The sequence below is a fragment of the Puccinia triticina genome, chromosome 16A, assembly GCF_026914185.1.
Source record: "Puccinia triticina chromosome 16A, complete sequence".
NCBI classification, from domain to species: Eukaryota; Fungi; Basidiomycota; class Pucciniomycetes; order Pucciniales; family Pucciniaceae; genus Puccinia; species Puccinia triticina.
The window spans coordinates 689,061-709,554 of NC_070573.1; the positions used below are offsets into that span (position 1 = coordinate 689,061).

Consider the following 20,494-nt stretch of genomic DNA (forward strand, 5'->3'; position numbering starts at 1 on the left):
GGGGAATAGGTGGCTGGTGACATGATGCTAACTTATGCCCTTATTGCAACCATACACCGGATACAAAGTGATGGACCTTCCTTATGATCACAGAGGCACCATTCTTATTCAAGGGGAGTATGTATTTCAGAGACTACTGAACTCAAGTTTCAACAAATCTTAGTCAATGCTGCCTGATAGCTATTGAACTTGAGTTTTTTTTCAAGGTGCAGGAAGCTCAGTCAGGCTCAGTCCTAAACAGGTTTTGTATTTACCAAAATTGATACTCCATAAATTTTGCTTGCTATTTTATTTTATATGGTGGGTGTCAGTTCAGAGATGGTAAGTATAATAGGGTACAAGGGATGACAGAAGATGTGCTAATGAACCAGGACCATTGCACATTTTGTACAGTGATGAGGGTTGAACTTCAAGATCACGTGATATCTCAGGCGAGCAGGGTTTGAAGTATAAAGAACAGGTTGATCCTAAAGCTCTGCACGAAGGACACCTCCATGTTGGGCCACATGGGCTTGTAAAGCCTTTATCTCTTGTTGTTTCGCAAGCCCTTCGGCCTCGCCTCCCTCTGGGGCGACCTCCCATTGAACAAACTCGTTGGTATAGTTGCTGACAAAGTCAGCAGGAACAATACCAAGGCGCTTGGAGTAGTTGGTGACCTGCGGAATTGACAAATAAGTCAGAATATTGCTGAATTAGAACGTGTGCGTATAGGATGATTTTATTGGGAAGTTTAACGTACCTTATTCCAGTCTCTGGAAACATTGCTCAAGTCCTGGCTCATGTAGTTGAAGCTGCGATCAAACATCAATCGATTCAATGGAGTGTTCATCGCAGGCTGTAGGTAGTAAACATCACATTCATCAATTAATAATCCGACGGGGCGGCGGAGATCACCAGAAAGTCAAGGCGCCATAGGGTACTTACTTTAACCTTGCAATACTCGGCCCAGCTACCTCGGGGGTCGGCAAACATGTCATCGGCACCAGCTTTAACGGCTCTCATGAAGGCACCGGCTTCTTTGGGGTGGGCTTTCAACCAATCTATTGATCAAAGCGAAAATTTATGAAGTCTTCAGTTTATGGACTGGACTCCACAAATATGCGTGATTATATGCGGGATTCTCGCTTACCTTCGTTGGCCTGGACCCAAGGGATCAAAACAGAAATGTAAAAATTTAAGATGAAAGCCAACCAACAGTCAATTGGTCGTTCAATCAACCGGCGAGGAAGAAAGGGGCGCGCACAATGTACAAGATCGAGCAAAAGCAACAGCACCCAAGTTCGGCGAGTTCGTCGATCCGCAACATCTTCACATCGCTGGCTGGTCGGTTGTTGGCCTTGCACCATTCCTCTAGCTATAAACCGTGCAGATCAATTTGATCATTTGTTTAAGATGCTTCCCTTTTGATCACAGACTGTCATCTCATGAAGCGCGCGTCACTTACTTCAACTTGTTGAATGTTTTCTAGTCCAATGCCAGCGTCGATTGTACCTTCAATGATCCCCTTGGAGACATTCATACCACATCTAACAGCGGTGTAGTCCTTGGAGGTCATACCTGGATACCAAAAGAGAGTCCATATCTGTTGGTCAATAAGAGGAAGAAAAGCAGTAATCGACTGGTTGATACAGTTTGACTGACCGTAGTATTTCGTCAATTCGTCAATTTGGATTTTACCAAATTCACCCACGTAACCGATACGTTTACCCTTGAGGGATCTGAAGTCCGAAGTAATACCAGAACCCTGCTCAGTGATGAAAATTTTATTGCCAAACGTGAAAACCGAGTAGGTATAGTCATGGGGAAACAAGGATAGTCAGTGATATATTGACGATAGCATCAGAGCGAACAGAAGATTGTGCACGGCACATTCTAAAAAGAGCTCGACGGACCTCTAAGTAGATCACACCGGTAAACGGCTCATCCATCAGGGTACCAATACTTTTGATGGGAAAGCCTCTGGCTTTACCAGCGAGTGTATGGATCATAGCTAAAACAGAAACAAAGCAAATTAGCTAAGCTGGACGGAAAGGAGCGAGGAAGAAAAATAAATTTAGGTGACCTTTGCATCCCAAATCGGCCTTTCCGGAACCGATGAGCTCGGTTACATCTGAGGGGTCATTGGGCTCAAGGATAGCAACCTTGATTCCTTCTTTGGCGAAATACCCTGAAATAACAATCATGTAATAAGTTAGCAAAATGCCACATGGCCTTGATAAATATTGGAGTGTAGATGAAAAGCCAAGAGAGCAAATGAAGGGATTTTCGCGTGTTTTGATAAGGGTCAAGATTGATTACTCTATCTGCTGTCAAATGCAAGATGATTTTTAACCAGGCAAGCAACAGTAACCAATTGTACTCGTTGCATCAAACAATGAACACCATCAGAGAAACAAAAGAAGCCTGCCCTCTTAATAGTCTCCTGGTAAAGTAGTTTGACAAACCTTTAGATTGGGCAACAAAGATGGGCAAGTGGTAAGGGGTGGCATGCCAGTTGAGAAGGACAGAGATCTTGTCGGTAGACATCTTCGAGATATGTCTATTTTTTTAAGGAATAAACAACGGATAGGATGGACGGAGGAACTGTTTCTGATTTGGATGGGGTCGGGTGAAGTGAAGATAAGTGGTACGACTTTATATAACTTGGTGCCAGGTGGCTCCGTTCGAATCGGGCTTGGACTCCCACTTTTACAATACGCCCTATAAATTAAAGTGCATATTGTACCAGCTTGATAACCGGATCTTTTCATATCAATTATTGATTAACAAATACAAATATCCAAACAAGAAACAAATTTGTATCAAAATCATGCATTACGATGTCATGACCCTCAATCCTCCGGAGAACTATTTGAGCTATGTATGTTTTGTGAGTTCAAACTCCAAACTTGCCAAAGAACTGGGCGTAGCAATCCCCCTCCCCCCCCCTAACCCCCCACCCAAATTCCAAATCGCTAGCCGATTCGCGGAATCTACATTCTGCAATTGCAGAGATCGCAAACAGAGGGCGGTTCAACAAAGCCCAAATATATGTACCAAGGATTCGGAGCTCAGTTTACAAGGTGGTCTTAGAATATAGGTGGCTTGACGAAAGTCAAAGCACTCCGATTTCTGGTGATTCCATACGGAGTTGTCCATAGCTTTGCCGATTGCCTTCGGCACACACAAAACTCGATTTTGGTGTGTTTCTCATCATAATAGGGCAAGCGCATTGCGGGTCAAGTATCGATGTTGACCCGAGGAGGGAATTGCATAGCAAGTTAGGGAGCCTATGTGCTTGCAGCTGTGCATGTTTTGATTGATAATGCGGAGACTGTGAAGTATTGATAGAAGCTGAGGGCTCATGAAGCCTATAAAGGGTTTATGTATACACAGACTGACAGTTTCAGGGATCCATGAAACCGATCTAGAGCTTCAATTGGATCGCAGACAGCTTCGCCATCAGCACCCCTCTATGCGGGGATCCAGCGGAGACAAAAACAGCAATGTTCCATCAGGATTGGACTGCTCTAGGCCCTTGCGCGACTGACCTAACAAGTGTCTCCACTTACAGCGTCGGCGCAACGTGAACAGTGGCTTGCTCCGCCCGGGAACGGAGTGGATTAGTTAAGTTAGCTTAACTGCAGTTCGTTGGGACCCTCTCTGCTTTCTCCTGTGGTTGTTTTCTGGGCGTCGTTTACACTGAAGTGCTAAACTAGGACTCAGTTTAATGGAAATAGGAGCAGGCAGAAGTGATCACGAAGGAAAACATGATTTTGTGGTTGATTTTCAGCCTTAGTCAATCGAATTTTCAAACCATGAGCTTCCTTTATTCACATGACTATTCGATAGACTTTGAAAGTGCTTCTAGTCGGAGAGACTCGCCGTGTTAATCGTCACCCGGAGGGACGGGGGAAAGTTCTTATCACATTACAGTAGCTATTCCTTCCACAACCAATCATTTTTCGCATGCAAACATCTATTTATACAATCATGTATTGGGGGGTGTTGTCATTTTAGGGGAACTGCAGAGATAAACTGGTCGTATTGATTTTCATTTCTGAGAGACGAGGACAACTTTTTGGCGAATCTGATGGAGGAGCTCCCTTGGTGAGCGGTCTTCGTTCCAGATCTCTGAATCCGGGTCAGTGTCATGGCGGTGCGTGAGCTTGGGTAAGCCGAGCTGAGAGATCGTCAAGCCAGATGAGACGGATCCATAGCAGGTGGCGTCGACCAAGCTTTCGCCGCATGCCAAGCCAGCCATTAAACCACCCTACCCCCCAAGAAAGATGAGAAGGGATGGTTGGCTATGAGCGACTTGAAAGCATCGCCCTGGAAGAAAGCTTCGAACGATAAAGATGGTGAGATGCTCAACTAAGAACGAGTTACCGGCGCCGGTCTGGTCGAGCACCTGGCTCTGATCTTGGATTAAAGCTGGGACCCAGAATCGTGTGGGTGGATCTGAGCCATAGGCACCCACGCCGTACGAGCCACGCTTTCCAGATCGGATGACTACAGCCCGAAAGCCAGCCTGAAGGAAGTAATCGCCAATAGCTTCGATCTCCTGGGCCGAACCGGGTGGTTTTGGGTGTCCGAGCAGCTCGCTGGCTTCCAGTTCATTGGGGCTAAAAACTGCGACCTGGCTGGCACACTCGATCAACTTGGATAGGTTTTCTGGCTTGCAGGATTCGGGTACAGGCTCCCAAATCCATTCCGGGGCCCAGTCCGGGAAAAGCTTCTTACGCTCTGCCAGAAGGTCCAACAAGCGTTCCGGGGAGCATATCAGATGCAGAAACGTGGGCGGAGGAGATTTGGCCGAATGAACCTCGGTCAATTGGACCCGTCGTTTCGGGGTCAGGTATGCGAAATCACGCCGATCGTTCGAGTACGTGTTCAGTGCCCGGGTCGTCTTGAGATGTGCCGGGTCACAGATGAAGGTGAATAAGGAGGATGAGTAGCTCTCTAATTCATCTGTAATCTTCGTCGGAAAGTCTATTCCCTTGTGGATAACCATCGTAATGCGATCGGGAGCCAACCTAAACAGTCGAAGATCAGTGCTTGTTTAACTATTGGCAAGATGTAAGGGTGCCAACCACATCCTTGCACCGATCGTTGCTGAGAATGTTTAATTGTAAAACGGTTAATATTCCTTCGGAGTAACATCATCTAGTAGGATATATCAGCTTGCTCACCATATGTGCCCCCGCCGCCGATATACCACTCTCCAGGATCAAGCGAAGGTTTCTGGGTTGCGCAATAGTCACTCGCGTACTCGAAGCTCTAGATCAATCCTTGCAAGACAAAAAAAAACATTTGCTTGAGTTAGCTCAACAACCCTCGTCATGCATTGAGCACCACTCACATCGAGGATGAACATTCCTGTTCAAAGGACCCAAATACATCGATATAAGAAATCCCGGGAAGTCAGTTCACTGCTGGATGTGCACGATAGCTGGGAAATTGTTCTTACCTAGCGTGGCCACGTGAGGAGTCTGTTGAGCAACCATCTCAAACGTTGGGTGAGGTAAACGTCGGTGGATCAATTGTCGTCAACAGTTTCGGAGGGTTTCTTCCACCTTTGTAATCGGGCCTGGACTTGACGTAATGGTTTATGGTCGAGCCCCGCCCAACCCAACATATCGATCAGCAACTACTTTCTCGAACGGACCTTCGAACCTCGGGTCACCGAGCTCCACCCCTCGAATAGCAACAGCAACACTTGCCCGGCTCGAGGTCCCCAACCTCCAATACCACGACATCCGGATACATCCTCTTGAAGATACCGATTGACGTTTGAGCGACTGAATACTGACATAAATGTCCGGCTCCCGCGTTATCGTCCTACCCACCTGCTCCATCTGCCGAGACGACAATGCCGGTCTGGACATGAGTGTCACTACATGTGGACATGCCTTCCACACCGGTTGTATACGTGCCTGGGATGATCGCCAAGTATCTATCGGCGCAGAAACGAAGTGTCCGAGCTGTAACAACATCATCAGATCTCGTGGCTGGGGGACTAACTTCCAAGCATTTTGCAAGCTCCATTCACTTTCTGAACGAGAGATCACCGATCAGCCCGTCCTCGATCGAACAGACGAAATGCGGCTTCACTTGCAGAAAAGGCTTGACGCTGTGGGAGGACACCTCAAGGTCATGTGAATCATTACTCCAGAAGTTCGTCGTTTTAACCAACTTCTTTTGGGAATCCTTCCAAGGGAACATTTACATTCCAAGTTGACCAGTTTTTCGTACTCTCTTAACACAGGCCGAGATGGCAGATTGCTGGACCAAAGCCTGTACGGAGCTCCATGAAGAACTCGAACTCGAACTCCATCGCTGGGAACGTGACACGGGTTCCCATAGTCGGTTCATGGAGAATAAGAAATTGTCAGACGAAGTTGCCGAGCTACGTAACAATCTTCAGGAGATACGCCAAGACCATCGACTGACTAAAGACGAGGCGGACAGGCTGTACAAGTAAGCTTCTCATCTTTCCAAGTACCCCTCTACTGATAAATCATGGTTCTAACTCATTATTCACATTTGCACTCCAGAGAATGTCTTATGCAACACAACTTGGTTGAACATCGCTCTGAGGGCCCAATTATAAACAGGTTTTGGGATAATATTGGGAAAATTTTCAAATAAGTTTGAGATAAAAAAAAAGATCTTGGTGGTGCAGATACAGGCGCCAAAACTGTTTTGAACCTGTTTCAAACCAAGTGTAAATTATAAACCCACCTATTGAATTTCTGGCGCAACTGAACTGAGCCTCATACTACCAAAGGTTGCGCCGTTGTCCTGACCGACCTCCAACGTCCTACCACCAACCACATAATGATTCCCCCTCCAATCGATTCAACCCCGCTTCAAATATATGCCCTTTGGCAATGGTATCACCAGCAGCATGCCCCTGATCCATCCATCTACATCCAAGCCCCGCCACCGCTTTTAAGAGACCTCAACGCTGGGAGCCTTGGAACAATGGCCGAATTCCTCCTGTCAGTTTTGTAGAGTACTTTCGAATGTCTTTGGAAGACTTTTGGTGGCTATCCAATGAACTGTGCGGAGAATTGCAGCAAGATCCGTTGGGCCGCGGCAAACCACTGACCGTTGAAGCCCAAGTTGCTGTAGGACTCTATTGGCTTGGACATGGGGCTAGTTATGTCAGCACCTCACACGTCTTCAACACAGGGAAAGAGACCGCGGACAAGGCATCAAGCAGATTTGTCAACGCAGTCCTCAAGGTCTTGAGCAATTGGTCTGTCAGGTGTGTGGTGATATGTACTCCAAATCCTCTTTTCAGCAATCATGACCTGCTTACTGGTTGGTTGCTTATTTTTAAATAGCTGGCCGGCCCTGGACAACACCATCCAGTGGGACTCAATCAAGGAATTTTTCAGAATCAAACATGGGATCCCAGACATTGTTGGTGCGATTGATGGGACTCACATACCGCTCGCTATCCCCCCCCCCATGAAAAATGGAAAGGCTATATCAACCGGAAAAGCTGGGCATCAATTGTATTCCAGTGCGTAGTAGATGGAGAGGGTAACTTCCGTAACGTTAGCAAAATGCTTGCTCTGATCAGACATGCGCAGGTGGCTAACATATACTTGTGATTCATGTAGGTCAGTGGGGGTGGACCTGGCTCAATGCACAATACCCGGGTCTTCAGATGCTCTCAACTCGGACAAAGCCTTCTACCATGCTGTCCCGCCGGTCCTATGATCCCGGATGGGGCCATGTTGATTGGGGATGCGGGCTATCCCGCAAACGTCAGCATCCTAGTCCCGTACCCTACAGTACAGACTCAAAAAAATCAGGATTTCAACTATATCCAGTCGGCCACACGGATTGTAGTTGAACGTTTGTTTGGACAACTGAAAAACAGATTTAGAATCCTGTTAACTGCCCAAGCAGCAAGGCCACTTCGTGCGCGAGGCAATACCTTTGCTTGCATGATTTTACACAACCTACTCAACCGCCGCGGTGCTCTCTACCTCCAAGCCTGGGACAAACGGACTGCCCTGGAAGCTTTGTATGGACAACACGTTCCTCGAGATAATCCTCGGCCCGAAGTGCTTGAGCCTGGCGCTCACATCCCCTCAATGTGGACACGGAGGGATATGATCAGGGACGAGTTGTGCTGAATGATTGTATCAGTGCAGACACGGTTTCTCAACATTGTGCTTCATTTCTCTTAAGATTTAGTAATTATAATCAGAGAGCTCCCAAAAGAGACTAGGAATGTTGATTAGATGCAGCTTGGGGTGCGTTAGCAGCCATGGATTGGGTGGCTTGGCGGCGTAATGATAGTCCTCCCTGACATAAGGCCCTGGCGGCACCAAGGGACAATCCCAAGTCCCAAAGCAAGATCTCATTTGATCGGAGGAAGAAGGGCCAGTCTACAATGTGATTCTCTCTGAGTATGGCCCGTGTGTGGTAGTCGGTCAGCCATATCCGACAGCGCGAGAGGAACCCTTCCAGTGTCAGCCCTCTGGTTGGCCAAACCATGCCTGGTCTGATTCTCCTGTGGGGATCCCCTTCTGCCACTCTCACCCCATTGACATAATATTCCGTTGGACGTCTGGCTTGGTTGACTGGGGCATTGCGCCTGGCCCTGCCGGCTTGAGGGCGCGCTGGCTGGCGGGGGCCAGCCGTACGGTCAGGTATTTGAGGGGGCACTTCTTGAGCGACGCTCGTTGGGTCCAGGTCCTGCGAAGCGTAGGGGCCAAAAGACGTCCTCATCAGTGTCAAATTCACAGCTGAACCGCATTGATTGGTCTCCAGCCTGAACCGCATCGATTGACGAGGTGAGCTGAACCACATCAATTGACGAGGTGGATGTCTTGCCCCCGCCACCAGCTCCAAAGCACAGGAAACGAGGCAAGAAATTGCGGCCTTCGGACCAACTGACCGCCGCCGAGCAGGCGATGGACTCGGTGTAACCCCCCCTCCTTGGGGGTGTCACAAGAAGGTTCACAGGTTCCCAAATAATCCTGGACTTAGTCCAGCCACTCCCCCGCCCCTCCTAGCTCAGCAGAGATTGGTATGCCATCTCTCCTGAGCTAGGTGAGTCTTTTCCCATTTTCCCTTTTCCCCATCCTCCTCTCTCACTATTGTAAATACTGATAGAGATTGGTATGCCATCTCTCCTGAGCTAGCACCCCTGACCCTTTGCAATATCAGAATCAGAGGTTCTAGAAAGCTGTCCCCCTGTTCGCATCTCCCAGTTCCCGCCTCCGACCCTGACCTAGTGAAGCGCTCCTTAGTGACCGCTTACACTTTTTTTTTCTTGAACCTCCCCGTACCGGACCGACTTTCAACATTTGGATCTATCGACCGTCAAGACGTGGAACAATCCCCGTCCTCCGGACCCCTGACCTGACCAGACCCCAGCCCTGCCCAGAACCCCCCAGAAAGACCCGCACCTAAACTTCGCTCGCTTCAACCAAACCAGGACACGTGTCCACGAGGCGGACAGTATCCTCAGACCAACTCTTGCCGCCCATTGACACATGTAAACCGCTGCTGCCCAAACAATCAATGATATCTTTGACTTTCTGTGTGTTCCGAGCCAGTTTGGTGTCAGAGCAAAAACCACAAGCCAGTCAACTGGAGGAGAATGGCTTACCCGGTAAATTACCATGATGGCCTTGTAACAAGAGGTCATCTGATCCAGAGTTAGAGATGCAAGGAGCGGGAAATGCTGCTTCTCGGATTCTCGACTCGCAAAATATTTGACAAATTTCATAAAACCCGCCACTTTATTGTTGAGTTTGGTATGCTCATCTTTGATGGTCTTGTAAAGGTGTAGGAGCTCAAGGGACAAAGCGTCCGACCACATGTGCCACGGTTTTTTTGCGACTGACTGGGCTTCTTGGAACTCCCCCCGAGCCTGCTTCAGCGCGGCTTTTTTCACAGCAGTGGCCGACTTGACGACCGTTTGCTTGATCTTCTGGGCAAGGGTTACGGCGGCTGCATCTTCCGCCCGACTAACTTCCTCCGCGGTGCGGTTGGCCTTGCGTTTGGCGTGCACCTTCAAGTACTGGTTAGGAGCCCGGGCGGCAGAGATAACGGGCGCCGATTCAAGGGCTGCCGGGGCAGTCGCGGGCGGTGGAACGGGGGTTACTTGCCCCAAGACTGAGGGGCGTAGGTTTGGAACGCTAGCCGGGAAATTTGCGGCGAGACTGGAATGAAGAGTATTCCCATTTCCAGGTATCATGTCCATAAATTGTGGGATATGGCCGTTTGCCGGCATATTTGAGGCAAGGCCGCGATGAAGATATTGGACCTGGGCTGGTTGAGGAGGGGGATACTGCTGGTGGGAAGCGAGTGGATGAAGGATATGTGAACCCAGCGGGTGCCGGTACTGAGGTTGGTGGCCTGCGATCAACTGCGCTTGGGGACCTGGCTGATGGTACTGAGGTCAAGGGTAATGTTGTTGGGGGGGAGTTGGTCCGTACTGGCTAATCACGCCAGGCCTTCGAGGCCACCATGATGGCGGTTATGGGGAACTTGGGTTCAAGGCCCGTCAACTGACTGGGCCAGGACAGTCCTGGATTATCCCTTCACCTTTTTTCTCTCACTCTTGCTTTTTTTTTCATCTTGCATCTCAATTGTCTCTAGGTGCAGCCTGATTGTGGCCAATACTATCTAGTGTTTCTGGGCTTTGATTTACTACTTAGCTTTCTCCTCACGCAAATATTTGTTTGCTTCTTATGAATCCAATTATGATGAAGTATTCACCATGAAAACTTTGATAAATGACATTATGCAGTGATCTCTGGGCTTGGACGGCCAATCCTTTTGACCCCAGTCTGAATGGCTGGACAGGTTGGATATGCAACAGACGTATGACATGAACCACTTGTTGGCCGATAGATAACACGCCCTCAAAAGGGAACTTCCGCGGGCTCCATCGCTCCATCATCCGCAAGACCGGATTCTCACTTTGATATAGCCGCCCCGGGAGCCACTTCTCGCAGCACCAGCAGTTTCATGAGCACAGCAATTGAAAACACAGACTGCCCGGCGGCTTGTCCACCGGTGAGCTTCCCTGGGATAATTCAAGTGTAGTATTATTCTGACTGTCTCGTCATGATGACCATTTGGCCCAACCCCAAGGTAATTCGCCAACGACCACGACGACCAGCATCAGGCCCTGACAACTGAGTCAGACTGGGAGATTGGCGCGTACGAGGAGGTCGTTCAGCCAGCCCGGAGTCCGACTCCACGGAGGACTCACGAGGGAACCGAGTCCTCCATGGCCGTGTTGTTCCAAGGGAGCCAGACCCATATGGTGCGGACAAGGCTTGGCCCGTTGATCCTCATCAGGAACACGAAGGGTTAATACCCCCATCGGATGAAGAGCCAAGTACATAAAATGTCGCTCATCATCATAGGATGATGGCATTGACATCGTGTGGGCCAGCACTGAGCTAATGTGCACCCCTTGTTTGCAGCCGTAGTAGAACAACGTGCACCCAATACCCACCAGGTCGAAGAGATAATGGACTCAATTGGCGAGTTGGCTACTACGGTTGATGAAGACAGTAAGTCCGCTGGGCAGCCGCCTCCTTCCCGCTGGAGACCAATCGATGCGGTTCAACTGTGAATTTGACACTGGTGAGGACGTCTTTTGGCCCCTACGCTTTGCAGGACCTGGACCCAACGAGCGTCCACATGCGCATGCAGCTCAAGAAGTGCCCCCTCAAATACCTGACCGTACGGCTGGCCCCCGCCAGCCAGCGCGCCCTCAAGCCGGCAGGGCCAGGCGCAATGCCCCAGTCAACCAAGCCAGACGTCCAACGGAATATTATGTCAATGGGGTGAGAGTGGCAGAAGGGGATCCCCACAGGAGAATCAGACCAGGCATGGTTTGGCCAACCAGAGGGCTGACACTGGAAGGGTTCCTCTCGCGCTGTCGGATATGGCTGACCGACTACCACACACGGGCCATACTCAGAGAGAATCACATTGTAGACTGGCCCTTCTTCCTCCGATCAAATGAGATCTTGCTTTGGGACTTGGGATTGTCCCTTGGTGCCGCCAGGGCCTTATGTCAGGGAGGACTATCATTACGCCGCCAAGCCACCCAATCCATGGCTGCTAACGCACCCCAAGCTGCATCTAATCAACATTCCTAGTCTCTTTTGGGAGCTCTCTGATTATAATTACTAAATCTTAAGAGAAATGAAGCACAATGTTGAGAAACCGTGTCTGCACTGATACAATCATTCAGCACAACTCGTCCCTGATCATATCCCTCCGTGTCCACATTGAGGGGATGTGAGCGCCAGGCTCAAGCACTTCGGGCCGAGGATTATCTCGAGGAACGTGTTGTCCATACAAAGCTTCCAGGGCAGTCCGTTTGTCCCAGGCTTGGAGGTAGAGAGCACCGCGGCGGTTGAGTAGGTTGTGTAAAATCATGCAAGCAAAGGTATTGCCTCGCGCGCGAAGTGGCCTTGCTGCTTGGGCAGTTAACAGGATTCTAAATCTGTTTTTCAGTTGTCCAAACAAACGTTCAACTACAATCCGTGTGGCCGACTGGATATAGTTGAAATCCTGATTTTTTTGAGTCTGTACTGTAGGGTACGGGACTAGGATGCTGACGTTTGCGGGATAGCCCGCATCCCCAATCAACATGGCCCCATCCGGGATCATAGGACCGGCGGGACAGCATGGTAGAAGGCTTTTTCCGAGTTGAGAGCGTCTGAAGACCCGGGTATTGTGCATTGAGCCAGGTCCACCCCCACTGACCTACATGAATCACAAGTATATGTTAGCCACCTGCGCACGCCTGATCAGAGCAAGCATTTTGCTAACGTTACGGAAGTTACCCTCTCCATCTACTACGCACTGGAATACAATCGATGCCCAGCTTTTCCGGTGTGGTACTTGAAAATGTGAAAAATCAAAAGTTTTTCTTGTGTACATACAGAAGGCCTCAAGGTACCATCCATTTGCCATAAATGGACTCCAAGGCTAAATTAACCCCTAGTCTCCACTTGAAGCATCACTGGAGCCCCACTACACTGGAAGTTAGACCCCTTGGACAACCTGTAGCACCCAGTCAACCACCTGTCAGGCGCCTCAAGTCACATTCCCCGCACCATTCTATCCCCACTACATATATTTGGTTTGGGTTTGTTTTTTATGTACATGACATCATGCAGCACTGCCCCTGCAGGCTGTGCCCCTTCAACTAAAGGGTTCCCCGCATTCTAGTTCCTTCTAACTCCACTTTGTTTGGTCTTATTACATCACCTGATCATTCCCTGCACAGCTTATGCACCCCTTGCATAAATTATGACATCATCTGGCACAGCCCCTCCTCATGTATGCACCCCTTGCATAAATTGTACACAGCCACTCCCTCTTAACTCCCTCATGTTGTACAGTCCAGGCCAGCTAAAATACCTCACTCAGGGGCTTCCCTGGAGCCAAAATACCTCACACTTGTCTATATAAGGAGCTCTCTTCCCCCCCCATTTGCAGTTCCTCAGTTTATTACTCATCAAGTTTTATACTCACCCATCACCCAAAACACTTAACTACCCACTCAACCCTCTTACTTACATATAACAACCCTTACATACTGAATAACAACCTTTTTATACTGTGTCACGAGGAACTTATCTTGAGCTAACCACTCCTATCACTTATTCAAACTTGCCAAGCTTACCTTGGTGGGTCTTGTAGCTGGTAGTATAGAAGGGCAGAGCCTGCACCTCCTTCATCCCCTTCTCCATTCAGCAAAAGGGTTTCACAACCACTTTTGAGTCTTACACCGGTTGATATAGCCTTTCCATTTGTCATGGGGGGGGATAGCGAGCGGTATGTGAGTCCCATCAATCGCACCAACAATGTCTGGGATCCCATGTTTGATTCTGAACAATTCCTTGATTGAGTCCCACTGGATGGTGTTGTCCAGGGCCGGCCAGCTATTTAAAAATAAGCAACCAACCAGTAAGCAGGTCATGATTGCTGAAAAGAGGATTTGGAGTACATATCACCACACACCTGACAGACCAATTGCTCAAGACCTTGAGGACTGCGTTGACAAATCTGCTTGATGCCTTGTCCGCGGTTTCTTTCCCTATGTTGAAGACGTGTGAGGTGCTGACGTTACTAGCCCCATGTCCGAGCCGATAGAGTCCTACAGCAACTTGGGCTTCAACGGTCAGTGGTTTGCCGCGGCCCAACGGATCTTGCTGCAATTCTCCGCACAGTTCATTGGATAGCCACCAAAAGTCTTCCAAAGACATTCGAAAGTACTCTACAAAACTGACAGGAGGAATTCGGCCATTGTTCCAAGGCTCCCAGCGCTGAGGTCTCTTAAAAGCGGTGTGCGGGGCTTGGATGTAGATGGATGGATCAGGGGCATGCTGCTGGTGATACCATTGCCAAAGGGCATATATTTGAAGCGGGGTTGAATCGATTGGAGGGGGAATCATTATGTGGTTGGTGGTAGGACGTTGGAGGTCGGTCAGGACAACGGCGCAACCTTTGGTAGTATGAGGCTCAGTTCAGTTGCGCCAGAAATTCAATAGGTGGGTTTATAATTTACACTTGGTTTGGAACAGGTTCAAAACAGTTTTGGTGCCTGTATCTGCACCACCAAGATCATTTTTTTTTATCTCAAACTTATTTGAAAATTTTCCCAATATTATCCCAAAACCTGTTTATAATTGGGCCCTCATACTACGAAAAATGATTCCATTTGAACAGATTCAAGCAGATTTGAACCCTCAGATATGACTTAACGGCGATTTCTTTGAACTTACAATGTGCAGTCAAGTACGTTATCCAGGAGATAGAAATGGTGGATTACAGTCCTCTAGAACCCTTTGAAAGCTTGGTAAACTTGTTTCTAAAATGAAGAAACACACAAAACCATCCACCTCGATGTAGCCAAAAAAGGGCAAATAATGGTTGCAGAAAAAAAATCTCACATGTTGATGAAGATGGGCGAAGAGAAACGCGGATCAAATGTCAAACAAATTAATATAAGCGCGATCCTTATCCCTACAAAATTGAAGTTTAACAGAATTATCGATTGGCTAGGGGTGTTCGTTTTGGGTAGCCGTGTCTTCCTGCGACTGTTTAAGAACGCCAGTGGCGGTGGGCAAGGATTAAGTTGAAGAGGCGAAACAGATCTCCATGTTGCTTTTTCTGTGCCTTCTCACTGTCGCCGCTATGTCCTAGGATTCTGCGGTGCATGGCCACTGGCTAATAGCTTGTCGAAGTCGGAGAAGGATTCATCCAAGCCGGCGTGACTGCTCTGTTCCTTCTCAGGACTCGCCGCGTCCATGACCACGAACGCGTCGTCCAATCTATCGTCAAAACCTATGCTGGTCGTTGCAGCTGTTCCCGGGGCTTATGTCAGTCTGTATTTCGGATAAGCTTGTCCTGTGCTCGTCTTGGTCCGGGCCATACTTGCAGGAGTCGCGTACGGCTCCTGAATCCATTCCAGAGCCCAGTCCGGGGAAAACTTCTTTCCGCTCTGCCAGAAGATCCAATAAGCGTTCTGAAGAGCATGACAGATGCAAGAACGCACGCGGAGAAGATTTGGCCGAATAAACGTCGGTCAGTAGGACGTGTCACTGCGGCGTCAGGTTTGCGCAATCACGCCGATCGTCGGAGTACGTGCTCGGGTTCGTCTTGAGATGTGCCGGGTCACAGATACAGACAAGGAGAAGTAACCACATCCTTGCGCCGATTGTTGCTGAATAGTTTGAGTGTTAACATTCGAAGTACAGTCGTCTAGAGGAGGCTTAGCTTGCTAACCATACCCGGAGCGATTTACCATTCCCCAGGAATCGATCAAGCGAAGGTTGAATCAGTCTCGTACTCGAAGCTCGACATAAATCAATTGTCATCAGTCCTTCCCAGACGAAAAGAATTGGTTGACTTAGCTCGGCAACACTGGCGTAAACCTGTTCAATTCAAGACCACTCACATCGAGGATGAACATTCCTGAAATCACAATCGATGCGGGGTGATGTATTTACATAAACGTCGCTGGATTGTCGTCAACAGTTTCAAAGGGTTTCACTCGCCTTTGTCATGTTTGTAGAGCTGTGGATCCTAGAGTCTGAGTGGATGATAGAAAAACTCCCCCAAGGGACATAATATTTCGAATGAGTGAAGGTATATATAGTGAAATGTAAATAAATACTTGGGTTGATGAGCAAAGGTAAAACCATGAGAAACTATAAATATAGAAAATATGCTAATGTAGGAATGTGACAGCATGAGAAAGTATACAAATAGAAATAAAACCATATTTTGACATAACACTCCCCCCCTCATCAACCACGGAAAAACAGAAAAGACACAAAAATGGAAGAAATACAAAATAATCAGAAAGAAATGAGTACGAAAATCAAAAGAGACAAAACAAAGAAACAAGAAATAGGTGAAGAAATTGAAGTATAAGAAAAGTAAGAGAAGATATGAAGGCTTATTGGAAAGAAAGACAGTAAAAAATTTCAGTCGATGACAACGCCCCGCCAAGATCTGCACAATATAAGATGTATATGGTTAGCATCCGAAGAACCAATCAGTCGCCGACGCCGGTTTGGGGTCCTGAAAGGAGACGAACAGATGCGGGGGGTGCATGTTCATTGCAGCCAGCGCATACTTCCCCCCCTTTACTTGCCAATGTGGAGGATTGCAAACGCAATCCGACTGCCGCTAAAAACTCCAAAACTTTCCGCCACCCGAGAGCCTTGGTGAAGATATCGGCCAGTTGATTGTCGGTGGAGATCCATTCGAGGCGGACCTTCCTCAGATAAAGAAGTTCATTGATGACATGGAACTCCCGATCCACATGGCGGTGTTCCTTTCGAGTGCGACAATCCGAGCTGATTTGAACGGCGGCCTTATTGTCGCAAAGCATCAACGGAGGAGGCAGGTCGAAAAAATGAGAGATGATTGACGATAAGACACAGGCGTCCTTTGAAGCAAAAGACAGCGCCATATATTCCGCCTGACACGTGGATCGCGCCACACATGTCTGTCTTTTGGAGGACCATGAAACTGGCGCCCCCCATACTGTCAAGATGAACCCGTGTACTGAGCGAGATGCCTCGCCACCCCAGTTGGCGTCGACGTAAGTGTTAATGCCATCGTTGAGGGGACGGGAAGCGACAATTGGCAGTGCGAGGTTAGCACTATAACAGATATATGAGATAAGGTGATCGAGAGCTGCCCAGTGCGATGCATCCGGTACCATGGAGAACCTAGCGAGGAAATTCACTGCAAAAGTGATGTCTGGCCGTGAACCCGCGGCTAGATAAAGCAGACAACCAACACGAGAGAGATATTCGATATCCATTGAACCGTCCGAAGGATTTGATTGAAGGTCTGTCGAGGCGATAGGGGTGCGAGTCTTGATGGAGTATTGCTGCATAGATATGATTTTTTTGATCAACATTGGTTGATCAATGGTGAAACCGCCTTTCACCTCTCGCACCCGGAGGCCAACAATGCTAGATAGGGATGAATCCCATTTCAGATCAAGCACCGAAGATAGACGTTCCTTTAGAGAGTCCAATAGTGCATGTGAACTAGCCGTGAACAAGCCATCATCTACATGCACCCATAGATATGCCATGTCAGCACCGGATTGATAGACGTATGTCGACTGGTCCTTGAGGGCCGGGAAAAACCCAATTTTATCCAATTGTGACTTCAGATGTAGCCACCAACACCGAGCCGCCTGGCGCGTTCCATACAATGCTTTTTGGAGCTTGAGGACACAACCTGGTTTGGTCTTTACACCTGGCGGAGGGCGAATAAAAACTTCATGGTCAATATCGCTGTGCAAAAAAGCGCTTTTGACGTCGAAAAAAGCCACAGGCCAACGGAGTCGCGACGCCATTGCCAGTAGGATCCGCAGCGCAGGAAACGTCGGGGTTGGCGCAAAAGTGTCGCCAAAATTCCTGCCGTGAATTTGCCTGAAACCTTGGGCCACGATCCGTGCCTTGAACTTCAAGATTTGTCCTTCCTGAGTCCGCTTAAGTGCAAAGACCCATCGGCATGTGAGGATGTCTCTGGCGTCCGCCTCGGGGACCTCCTCCCAAACTCGGAGATCAACCATCATTCCAACCTCCGCATCGATTGCGGCCTTCCATTCGGCCCGGAGCGTCGAGTTGATTGCTTGTTGATAGGTAAACGGAGCATCTGACGTGAAAGATGACTCTGAAATTGCAGACTCCAAAATCGCATCCTGAAACTCCAATTCACGTAGCTCACTGAAATCCCCTAGGCGATCAACACGGATTGAGTTGAGAACCGCGTTGACTGACCCTGAATTTGTTATAACTATAACTTAATGAGTTGATTGCTAACTGGGGAATGTACAATGTGGGGAGGAGAGCTTGAAGATAACCTCCTCAGGAATGGAAACCCCTGGCGAGTACAAGGGGGTCTACAAGGTTGTAACATTATCCCCCGTTTAAGCCTAGTCCCTGGCGGGTGCCGCTGTTTCCCCGGGCAGCATTAAAAACCCTGGCTGTTGGGAAAAAAGCTTGCCCTCCTACATTACTTCCGTTTCCGTCGACGTCTTCTGTGCTTGTTGGCGGCGTCGGGGAATCTTGTGTTGAAGTTTTCGACCAATGTCTTGCAGTTGTCGAGGTTGTCCTCCGGTTCCCAGGAGTTTTCTTGAGGCCCGAATCCTTTCCAGCTGACCAAATACTCCTGTTTCTTTCCTCGTCCTCGCCGGTCGAGCACTTCTTCCACCTCCCACTCGTCCTCGCCGTCAATGGTTATGGGCCTGGGTGTTTCTGCTTGTCGGCCTTCAATCAGATCCGGTTGGTGTTTTCGGAGTAAAGACACGTGGAATACCGGGTGTACGCCTCTCAAAGAAGATGGTAGAGTCAGTTTGTAAGCAGACCGTGAGATGATGTCAGAAATAGGAAAGGGGCCTAGCCATCTGTCGTCCAGCTTAGGGCATGGGCGGGTTGTCGAGATATTACGGCTGTTGAGCCACACCTCCTCTCCAATTTTCCAGTCCGGATTGGCCCTTACCCGCTTGTCAAATTGATGCTTCATTGATTCCTGTGCGCGTTGAAGGCATTCCTTCAGTTCTTCTTGGACCCGGCTGAGGTGTTCGAGGCGTTCTTCGACTGCCGGTAGGCACTGTTCAGATGAGGGTATTCGCCCGTAAGACAGGTTGAACCCATAATTAGCTTTGAACGGCGAGATGCCGGTCGACGCATGGTCGTGGTTGTTGTGGGCGAATTCGGCTGTTGGGAGCAGTGGTGCCCAGTTGGTCTGATGGTACCCAACAAAATGACGCAAGTATTGTTCGACGGCTTTGTTGGCGATTTCGGATTGACCGTTGGTTTGCGGGTGGAATGCTGTCGACGGGTGGAGTCTGATTCCCAGCTGCTGGTCCAGTTCCCTTGTGATTTGAGAAATGAATATGGATCCTCGATCGGATATTATCGTCTTCGGCGTACCGTGCAATTTCCACACGTTGTTGAGCATTAGATGGGCCAGACCTTCGGCGTTAAGTGTTTTGCTGCAAGGGATGAAGTGAGCCATTTTCGTTAATCGGTCCACCACTGTCAAGATACTATCGAATCCGTCCAAGGTCGGGAGATCAGTAATTAAGTCGTAGCTGATATCGGTCCATGGGCCTGCTGGAATTGGAAGTGGTTCCAATAATCCAAAAGGCTTCTGCGTGCACGGTTTGCTTCGTTGACAGGAGTCGCAGCCGTCGACGTAGCGGTTGACGAGTTGCTTCATGGACGTCCAGGTAAAAGAGCGCTGAATCAGGTTGAGGGTTTTAGCCCGTCCGGGGTGGCCGGCGAGTTTCGAATCGTGATGACTCCTGACGATTTGATTTCTCAATTCCGTGTTACGCGGAACAACCACACGATGACCATAACAGAGGAGATTGTTCCTGACTGAGTAACGAGATAACTTGGGGTTCAAGCGTCTGGATGCCGGTGATTCGACCGATTTCAACAGTGTCATGTAGTCGTCATCTTCAGGCCCGGCCTCCCGTATTGCTTTGATGATCTCCGTGTCTGTCAAGATATTCCCGGAAGAAAAAGGCTGGCCAGCTGAGACAGGCACTAGTGAAGACAAAACTGACTCACATTGCGGGGGTGCTAATGTACTATTAGGCTCTAAAGAAGAGCAACCAATGAATCCATTGGGAGTACACACCCCCTTGTCAAGTTGCCTAGCTTCCCTCGTGGGATCCTTGTCCGTCAATGAGGGTTTTGTCGGGCATGACGAAGCTGCAATGGAGTCCAAACCAAGGACGTCAATTTCAAACCAGTAGTCAGCGTTATCCAGGTCCACTGATTCATCAACAAAACAGGCTTCAAACTTGGCGATGGCGGTGAATGTGTCCGGTCGAATGTTCTCGGGTCTGAGCAGTTGTCCAAAAGACAGTTTGTCTTCCTTGTCCGGGGCCAGGTCTGGTTGTCGGGACAGCGCGTCAGGGCGTGCAGCTTCATGGCCCGGTCGGAAGACAATGTCGAAG

General features: G+C 48.9%; 5 protein-coding genes across 5 annotated transcripts; 2 read left to right on the top strand and 3 right to left on the bottom strand.

Moving 5' to 3' along the window:
- Positions 1-467: 467 nt before the first annotated feature.
- PtA15_16A84 (uncharacterized protein) lies at positions 468-2,526 on the bottom strand (the record flags this gene model as incomplete). The annotated part of the gene is made up of 10 exons (XM_053164163.1): positions 468-656; positions 740-835; positions 925-1,040; positions 1,130-1,139; positions 1,244-1,354; positions 1,445-1,557; positions 1,642-1,744; positions 1,893-1,990; positions 2,063-2,167; positions 2,445-2,526. The coding sequence occupies 10 exons, from the start codon at positions 2,524-2,526 to the stop codon at positions 468-470; spliced, it is 1,023 nt and encodes a 340-aa protein (XP_053027733.1).
- Positions 2,527-4,033: 1,507 nt separating this feature from the next.
- Positions 4,034-5,356, bottom strand: PtA15_16A85 (uncharacterized protein; the record flags this gene model as incomplete). Its single annotated transcript, XM_053164164.1, has 5 exons — positions 4,034-4,252; positions 4,355-5,015; positions 5,073-5,094; positions 5,172-5,259; positions 5,342-5,356. The coding sequence occupies 5 exons, from the start codon at positions 5,354-5,356 to the stop codon at positions 4,034-4,036; spliced, it is 1,005 nt and encodes a 334-aa protein (XP_053027734.1).
- Positions 5,357-5,583: 227 nt separating this feature from the next.
- On the top strand, positions 5,584-5,769 carry PtA15_16A86 (uncharacterized protein; the record flags this gene model as incomplete). Its single annotated transcript, XM_053164165.1, has 1 exon — positions 5,584-5,769. The coding sequence occupies one exon, from the start codon at positions 5,584-5,586 to the stop codon at positions 5,767-5,769; it is 186 nt and encodes a 61-aa protein (XP_053027735.1).
- A 27-nt stretch (positions 5,770-5,796) lies between these two features.
- Positions 5,797-6,463, top strand: PtA15_16A87 (uncharacterized protein; the record flags this gene model as incomplete). The annotated part of the gene is made up of 2 exons (XM_053164166.1): positions 5,797-6,132; positions 6,248-6,463. 2 exons carry the CDS (start codon positions 5,797-5,799, stop codon positions 6,461-6,463), a joined length of 552 nt encoding a protein of 183 aa, XP_053027736.1.
- Positions 6,464-8,650: 2,187 nt separating this feature from the next.
- On the bottom strand, positions 8,651-10,484 carry PtA15_16A88 (uncharacterized protein; the record flags this gene model as incomplete). The annotated part of the gene is made up of 4 exons (XM_053164167.1): positions 8,651-8,700; positions 9,512-9,548; positions 9,620-10,408; positions 10,482-10,484. 4 exons carry the CDS (start codon positions 10,482-10,484, stop codon positions 8,651-8,653), a joined length of 879 nt encoding a protein of 292 aa, XP_053027737.1.
- Positions 10,485-20,494: the final 10,010 nt, after the last annotated feature.